At 34.6% G+C, this 9,081-nt stretch overlaps 1 protein-coding gene across 1 annotated transcript; it reads right to left on the bottom strand.

Moving 5' to 3' along the window:
• Positions 1-443: 443 nt before the first annotated feature.
• On the bottom strand, positions 444-8,745 carry LOC100792498 (plant intracellular Ras-group-related LRR protein 7). Its single transcript, XM_003522949.5, has 9 exons — positions 8,421-8,745; positions 7,532-7,601; positions 7,328-7,374; positions 6,282-6,390; positions 6,066-6,151; positions 5,538-5,628; positions 4,794-4,879; positions 970-1,056; positions 444-867 (listed from the first exon to the last, which is right to left on the bottom strand). The coding sequence occupies exons 1-9, from the start codon at positions 8,517-8,519 to the stop codon at positions 757-759; spliced, it is 786 nt and encodes a 261-aa protein (XP_003522997.1). The 5' UTR covers positions 8,520-8,745; the 3' UTR covers positions 444-756.
• Between the last annotated feature and the right edge of the window lie 336 nt (positions 8,746-9,081).

Genomic DNA, 9,081 nt, shown 5'->3' with positions numbered 1-9,081 from the left:
CTGCTATCTCAGAGGTTCCTCTACACGCGTTCTTGACTACCAAGAACCCCACTCAGCCACCACAATCACAGATATGATGGTGAAAACAATGAAGAATCACTCACAAATCACAATTCTCAAAAAAAAATCTCAAGAAGAAGGGTTTCCCTCAGTTTTTTTGGTGTCAACAGAAGTTTGCTCTCCCTCTTTCTAATCTTCACAGGTCAGGTTCGTATAAGCTCTAGATACCATGTTAACTATTACACTTTTACAGAAAAAATGAATTGAATTGCTTATTCACTTCTCAATTGATTACAGTAGGAACCTTGCTTATATAGCAGGTTAATAGTAACTACTTGTTGGTTATAAGAAAACAAACTTAACCAACCTTATAACTACCAGTTTACAGCTTTTTAAAACTTTGAATTATTCCTAACAATTAATGGGGCAAAGAATGCAATGCCTTTTTAATTTACAGCTGCTGAGATACATATATCATTATCAACAAAATGACTTCAAATACCATATAGGGAAATTTAGTCTAGTGCTGTATAATGCCTGTATAATGCCAGCATCTACAATCCAGCACATTTGTAGGCAAACTTGGATAGGGTAACAAAAAAAAACAATAATATACAACGTGACACAAGGATCCCCACAAACTTATTTCATCTGTGAAATAAAAGGCATGGATAAGACACCTTGTATTCCACGCTACATCCAAAAGCTCATCCAAATGTACAACTGAAAGACCCCATCAACAAGCCTAAGATCACTTCATAGATCAACACCCTCATCAAGACCTTTGGAACCGATCATCACATTTGAATCAATTTGTTTGTCAAACTTCTTTTTCCTCCTTGCTTCAAACTCTTGAAACCCCTCCATCTAGAGCATTCATCAATAGTTCATTTGTATTGAGAATTGAATATTTCTAAAGATTTAGCAGAAAAATAGAGAAGGAAAAAAAAATACAAAACAAGATCGTACCTGCTGAAATTGATCCATTGATATAGGATTACCATGCAGTGATATGTTCTGAAGAGCAATGCAGTCTTTCAATAAATTCAGAGGTATCTGTCCAAAAGGAAACCAAAGTGTCATCAAGACAATTGAAATCTAAGGAAATTGGTTGGAATATAAACCGCCAAGTTTGGAAGTAGGGGTGAGAATAGGCCAGGCCGGCCTACAGGGACCTACGACCTGGCCTACATAAAGCCTGACCTGAACTGACCTATTTAATTAAAAGATTAGGCTCATGCTTTTTTAAAAGCCTATTATATTAAATAGACCAGGCTTAGACTTATTAAAAAGCCTGATAGGCCTGCCTATATATATGTATATATACTTATATTATTTTTTGGGTATCAATATATACTTATATTATTTTTTGGGTACAATTAATTTTTTTTTGGAACTATCAAACTTTGATTACACATTACTGCTTCATAACTTCTATTCCTATAATCAAGTAAGACTTTAATTACAATTTAGGTGTGAGTCATGTGCCCCTTTATATTCCTCATTATTTTTATTGGCTTCCTGTTAACGTTTCTTTTTCCTTTAATTTTTCTATTACGTTCCTACTTACTCCATAGCAAAGGAATATTAAAAAAGATTTAATGTGAAGAAGACTTTTAAAAAGACTATCAGGCCAGACTAGGCTTTTAAAAAGGTTAAGCCGAACCAAAATAAAAGCCTTTGATAGGCTATAGGTCAGACTCAGGCCTAAAAAATTCATCGTAGGCTAGGCTCAGGCCTTTCAAAGCCTGGCCTGACCTATTCCCATCCCTATTTGGAAGCTAGAGGCAGATGACAAAACTCAGATGCGATGGATTTATGAAGACAAAAAAAAGGGTAAAAGGCATCATCATCTAAAAATAGTTTATCGATGAGGCTTATTGCATAAAAGATGGACACCTATGACGCCAGAGTCCAAACCCATCAACAGGAATTCTAGTCCGTATGAAATATGTATTTCAATGTCAATGCTACAATTTAACATGTATGGTTTAAAAATATTACAATTCTAAATATCAACTCAGTAATGCTGCACCACTTGATCACCTCTTACAAATGCTTGTAATGAGTAACTGCCCAAGTGCCCATGCGTATGAGTGGAAATGCAACTGGATATTCCTGATATTCAAGCAACAAATTTTTCTGGCAAACTATATGCATTTCCCTCAGACCAAACCAATGCAAAGAGAAACAGGTATAGCTTATTATAATGGCAAAGCAAATTTGTCATTGATTTTATACATCCTTACAGCTAAGTCAAACCATTACTGTACAACATGTATATCTCAGTGATGGTAGTTAACTTGGTGGATAGAAATAACTCCAAGCATTAAGTAAACCACTCATTCAAGTAACTTGTAAGCTTATGCTTCCCATAAGAAATCCTGGACTCAGATTCTTCAGAAGCAAAAATAATAATCAAACAATATGCAACCAATTATTCAAGTCTGTAAATTTTATGAAATGCTAAAGACTTGACAATGCAAGCTCCCATACTATAGTAAGTAGTAACAATCAACTTCAACAGATGAAACAAAACTAATATTTCTCTTATATGTCAGTGTTGATCAGTTTTGTAACACTCCTGTTTAGCTACTCAGCAGTTCCCACACAATAGGAAACTACACTGACCAATCAATTGGTTTTGTCTAGAAGAATAAAATTTAACACTTATCAAGTACATTTTAAATATTACAACCTGAGTTCTGAAGTTTCACTTATCCTCTCAATCATTCGTCAAAAGTACTCCATATCCAGAATAGGAAGCAATTACAATTAAGAGGTTCAAATTTCATGTATTTTGATAGGCCAAGCTCTGAATCAGGTGGTTAAAATTGTTATTAGGAAGTTTATTAGGCAGTTATTTCAATAATAGTTTAGGATTAGATGGTTATATATATAGATTGTGTGACAGACTTGTAGAAGACAATTAATGTGTCAGGTTGCTATTTCTGGTGTTTTGAAGGAGGAAACTCCATGATAGGGGAAACCCTATTGGAGTAAAAACCCCAAGTCCCACATTGGCTAGAGACAAGGTAAAGATAGAATATATAAGTGGGGGACAACTCTCACCCCATAAGCTAGCTTTTGGGGTTGAGTTAGGCCTAAACCCACATTCTAAGATGATATCAGAATCTATCCTAGATCCATTAAAAGGGTCACCCACCATATTATCCGCGCACCAAGCCCAAAAGTACTAGGCATGAGGGGCTATATTGGAAAAAATCCAAGTCCCACATTGGCTAGAGATAGTCCCAAGATAGAGTATATAAGTGGGGGCAACCCTCACACCCTATGAGCTAGTTTTTGTGGGGGTTGAGTTAGGCCCAAACCCACATTATAAGAAACCCGGTGTTTGTTGATGATTGTATTCAAATGTGGCCTAGAAACTAGATTATTTATATAATTTATTCAGAACTCTGTTTATTTCTTGAGTCCAACATATTTGCAACACAGATGAAGGTCCTAAAATATCCACCATGTTAAATTTGCACACATAGCCCCTCTAGGCTCCCTTTTTTTCAATCCTTCCAGATAAAGATCAGTTTGCTCGTATATCAACACAAACATAAAAAATTTAGCCTAGTATATCCTAGTTTCTTGTTGCAACACTGGAGGTCTAATACCAATAGACAGCAAGGAATCAATTAGGGCTTTAATATACCACTTGGCATCATGAATTTCATCCCACAGCTGCCAAGAATGAATGCAACCTACACAAGAAACAAGAGCTGCTGACAATGATGAGAGGAACCATGAAAACAGCAAATGATCTTGCTGCTCTCAGTATATATAATCTTCATTGACAGTACTACAATCATGGCCTTCTTAGGAGTGATGTCAATCTGGAATATCTGGATTAACAACATAGCAATGGACTCAATGTCCTTAAATCGCTGCTTCAAGCTGCTGCACTTGCTTCCATAACAGGAAGTTTTTTCTCGTCCAATTTTAAGAAGTTAACTGTGAGAAGTTAATTGGAGTGCTCACTGGAGATGAAGAGGTGTAAGGATTGGTCAAATTATGGAATGGATTTGCATGCAAGGCCATTGATCAAACAGCAATCTCATGATACCAAGTAGAAACTCAAGAAAAATTGAGGAATTGAAGTTAAAGAAAGAGAGAGATCTGTGAATAAAATGATTGCTTTCATTAAATTGAACACTTCAGAGTTGTCATATATTTATACAATCTGAAAACTTTGTGAAGAGTTCAATTTAACGAGAGAGATCTGTGAATAAAATGGCCGCTTTCCTTAAATTGAACTTTTCAGAGTTCTCCTATACATATGAAGCCTAATCCTATACAGCTCCCCATAAATTTTATTTTCTCTTGTCATTTTTTTAATTTGTCTCTTTGGATATATTCGTTAAAATCATTTTGTTAATTTAAAGGTAGAGATGTTACAAGTTGCATCAGATGAATTCAGGTAGCTGAACTTAGTAACCTGATATAATCAGGCCAAATTTCTCGCCTGTTTTGCTAATGCTTCCAAAAATTTTCAAGGACTGAAGTACTGCTTCCTAATTCATATAGAATTAGGATGGGTAGCATCAAATTTCTAGTGAAGAAACACATAAGCAATCAACATTCGGCCATTCTGTGGTTTTACACCACAGTTGGATAGTCCTTAGAAGTTAGAAGATGTCCATAACTAAATTTTAGAACATAATGGAAAAATTTAACACATTCACAAAATAAATAAATTAACATAAGAGAACAGGAAAATAATAAAGTGCATTCACTAAAATCCGGCACTTCATAAACTAGGTTTAAAAATCACAAAATACTACCTGCTTCACATTATTGTTATCCAAGCAAAGTGACTTCAAGTGAGAAAGATTGCACACCAAAGAGGGAAGATCTTCAATAAGATTATCTGCAATGTTCACAAAATGGTTGAAATTAGCTTCAGTCAAATACAACATAAAGACAAATAGAAAGAAAGATGGTGCAAATTGTTCCAAAGATCTTATGATGTGTATATCACCACAGTCAGTCTTCAAACTGAAATATTGGCATATCCTCAAATAATAACCACATATAACCAAATAGTGACTTTTGATTAAATTAAACCAGACCAAGGCATGTTTGGATTAACTGTTTTTGGAGGGGAGAGGGGGAGCTTTTTTTGTCAGCTTCCTGAGAGAGAGCTTTTAACAAAAGCATCCATTCCTCAAAAATACCTAAAAAAACATGCACAGACTACAAAGCACAAGGCAATCCAAACACTTAAGCTTCAACTTAAAGATAAGATGTAAGATAAGAAAAGTGATCTCAAACTTCAAGAAGCAATCTAGTATTGAGAACCCTAAACCCTAAAACAAAAACTTCTGTTGAAGAGAAAGAAAGATAGCATGAAGGCGGATCCTCCTCATCAGGCTAACAATCAACAAAATCCAGTTTAGCAAACACACACACGTGAATATGAATTCGGACGCAAGGAAAACATACACGTACACACAAATATGAAAAAACATGCATTACCATGCTCATGCAATGCATACATGAACTTTTTATGTTAATAAAAAACACACCATTAGCTTGTAATTCTTCCAAAGAGAAGCAACTCCCAACAGATTCTGGAAGAGACTGTAACTTGTTATTTGACACATTTAAAAGCACCAGCTGCATCATCAAACAATGTATTAGACTCTAAAGTTATAAGAAAACGGTAAGCATTTCATACTAAAAAACAATATAAGGGAACTTTCTGTTCATTTATTAAGATTCTTTATGGTTTAGAAGTTAAGTAATGTCAACAGCAAAACTGTAATTTTCTAAAAGCAGGAACAGTTAGCCATAAATGGGCCACAACAGACAGTATAATAAAATATAAAGTGTCTCATTATAACAAGTAATGTTACATCATGTCTTACACATATATGACATGGAGACAGCTACCTTTTTGAAATGTCGGAACATAAAAGGATAATCGCATGGTTTTCAAAATTCCATGATCATGAAGCAATGATACTCATAGTTATATCTAATATAATGCATTAAGCATGAAATTCCAAATCATAGAAGCCATAGAGAAGTCAAAGGATAATTTAATTACTTACATTTCTCAAACTTCCAATGGTTGCTGGCAAGGATGTTAACAAATTCCCTGAGATGGATATGCGTTCCAGCCTTACTAACTGGCCCACTAGAGAAATAATACACTGTCAGCTATTACAAAAAACAGAAAAAATTCCACTAGATACATATCACGTAAGCAAATAAGATAATAATATTTCTTTTAAATAGTGACCTATAGGATTAAAGAAGAAAATTACATTCATCAGGCAAGGAAGTAATTCGATTTCCATCCAGGTTCATCAGTTTCAGAGATTGGAGTTTCCCCAAATTCACTGGCAGTCTCTCAATGAGGTTCTCCGCTAATATCTGTAACATCAATACAACTTCCATATTAAATAGCAGTCATAATCAATCTTTGATGTTACATAATTATAGCTCTTTGAAGAACTTCAAAGCAACCACTACCAAAACACTACCATGGCAAAAATAAATAAATTAAAGGTAGCACAGTCTTATTGTTCCAAAAAGCATGAGTTTCAAAATGAATATATAAACTCAATCTAATGATTCTACAAGAATCAATGAGTAACTGTAAAGGAAAAACAACAATATGACAGGGTTCAAGGAGGGAATACAACCAAACTTCAGTCAGGCCTGGGCTTCATAACTTCTATTTGTCCCTTTAGTATATAAGTTCAATGAATGGTGTAAAACAGACATGTATGGCAACTTGGATAAAAGTGTACCAAATACCAATACCAAGTAAGGAGACAACTATAGTGTTTAATTGCTTGTAGGTTTTGTTACTAGCAAGCACTAGACTGTTCCATTCTTTTACTTTTGTGGCAATTATTTTGAGAGGATTGAAAGCCTTCTATCACCAGCTTGTAGATTATAGGAATATAAGATGGTAGTTTCACTGAAACTCAAGCTAACAAGAAATAGTACATATATCTGAAAATGAAGCATGGAGTATAACTACCCTTTAAAATTTAAACATGTCATTTGTAGGTACTTAGCTAAAGCCTTTAAAAGAAACTGACCAAGAATAATTATATTATTGAACTGCACAAATTCAATGAAACGTACTCAAGGCAACAATTATTAGCTGGAATACTGATATTAACAAAAGAGGGCCACTAATTTCATGCCAAAATCTATTGCAGCTAATTTAATTTACCGACCCTTCACAATGCAACAGCATCAGATAAAATCCATAATCAATGTCTCAGTCCAAAAAAGTTGACAGTAAATGCTCAATAGAAGATACCGTCCCAAAGGCAGAGTAATAGTTGGTCCTTACCAGGCGCTGTACATTAATTAATTTGCTGATTTCCACCGGAATGTCAACTGAAGTCGAGAAAATGAATTGTTAGCAATAAAATAATAATCCTTTAGAGGAAAGGCACTTCTGTTCCTGGTCACCATTAGTATATCCACTTCAGAGCAATGACATCTTAACCAAAATGTAAGAAAAAGAAAAAGAAAGAATGCAAAAACCACTTACCTATCCGATTATGCGTCAAGTCAAGAGTGCGAACAGATGTGTCTAACTCAAGAATTTCATCCGGAAACGTCTGTTAGCAAAAGGGACTCCAAGGTATGTAAGTGTGTTTCACAAAAGCACACACGGGCAAGCAACACAAATACAAATACACAAAAAAAGAAAGAAATAAAGCAAATTGTGTCTATCTGCATAACAACAAAAATTTCAAATTTTCAATAAAAGCCACAGACTTCATCAAATGTTTTGAACATAGGTCTTGTAAGTATCACATAACAGTATAAACAACTTTTCAGAAAAATCGAATCAGACCCAGAAATCACCCTAAAATAGTTTCAATATGTAAATAACATAATTCAAACAAGAAAAACAGATTATCCTATTAAAGTATTCTATCTAACACTACCGAACTAGTACACATAATAGCTTACAGAAAATTAAACATTAATTAAGGTTCCAATGCTATAAACACATACCAAGCTTAAACTACACACATAAAGAGGAAGAAAATACTATAAGCAGTGACCTAGGTGTCATTAACTTTAGACGACAAGAGCATAAGCTTTTATCTTTTCTGCCACCAGAATAATATCAACACACTTTCAAGGTTTAACACGTGACACGGTTAACACCCCATCATGCCACATGCATCAATCATCTCAACCAACGAAAAAACTATTAAAACAAAAGAAAAAGAAAAACCATTGCAATTTAGTAAATACTGCAAAACAAAGGCCAAGACTCAAGAGTGTAACACAGACGAAGAAAAGGAAAAGAAGAAGAAGAAGAAGAAGAAGAAAAATTTAACGATAATACAATCGGTTATATTTTAAATAAATAAAATCGAAGAAGAACATGAGAGAGAGAGAGAGAGAAATAATAAAAAAATTGCCTTTAATTTGGAATCGCGCAAAGCAACAATGCCCGTGGATCGCCAACGCGCAGCCCTACTGGCCTTGGTGTCAGCGTTTTTGCTGGCGAAACAACCCATTTTTATTCTTATTTCTATGTTAGAATTGAAATTTGAAAGAATGAATTATTTGTTGTTTGAGTTCGTGGAATTGATGAAGAAGGAAGGTTTTTGCTGCACCGAGACAGAGTCAGAGAGAGCAGGAGGAACAAAAACCGCGTTTTTCTTTGCGCTTTGTTGTCCCACCCAAGACCAAACTAGGCGTAGCGTTGTACCCGGGTGTGTTGTGTTGTGTTGGGTTGGGTGGGTTTTATTTCCCTGCTCTACTCTCTCATGTGAGGTGTCACTTACACCGGTTGTTACTCATTGCCTTGGTCTCTGTTTGGTTTAACTTTAGTTCAATGAGCCCACATTCTCATGCAAGTTTTTGTAGAAAATAAGAATTCGGAGTTTTTAATTCAACAGATTAGGATCTTTAAAGGAACATTTGGAAGGAGAAATTTTTTTCCAAGGAAATCATGATTATGGGGAACTAAGAATCTCCCGAATCATGTTTCTTTTGGAATAAATAAAAATCGTTTGATTGATTATTAAAAAATTTTAGGTAAATTTTTAAGGATTAAAGAGTTATTTATATTTTTAT

Source organism: Glycine max, chromosome 4, assembly GCF_000004515.6.
Source record: "Glycine max cultivar Williams 82 chromosome 4, Glycine_max_v4.0, whole genome shotgun sequence".
Lineage (NCBI taxonomy): Eukaryota > Viridiplantae > Streptophyta > Magnoliopsida > Fabales > Fabaceae > Glycine > Glycine max.
The sequence above is the reverse complement of the archived record's forward strand: the minus strand, read 5'-3'. Positions and strand labels throughout refer to the sequence as shown.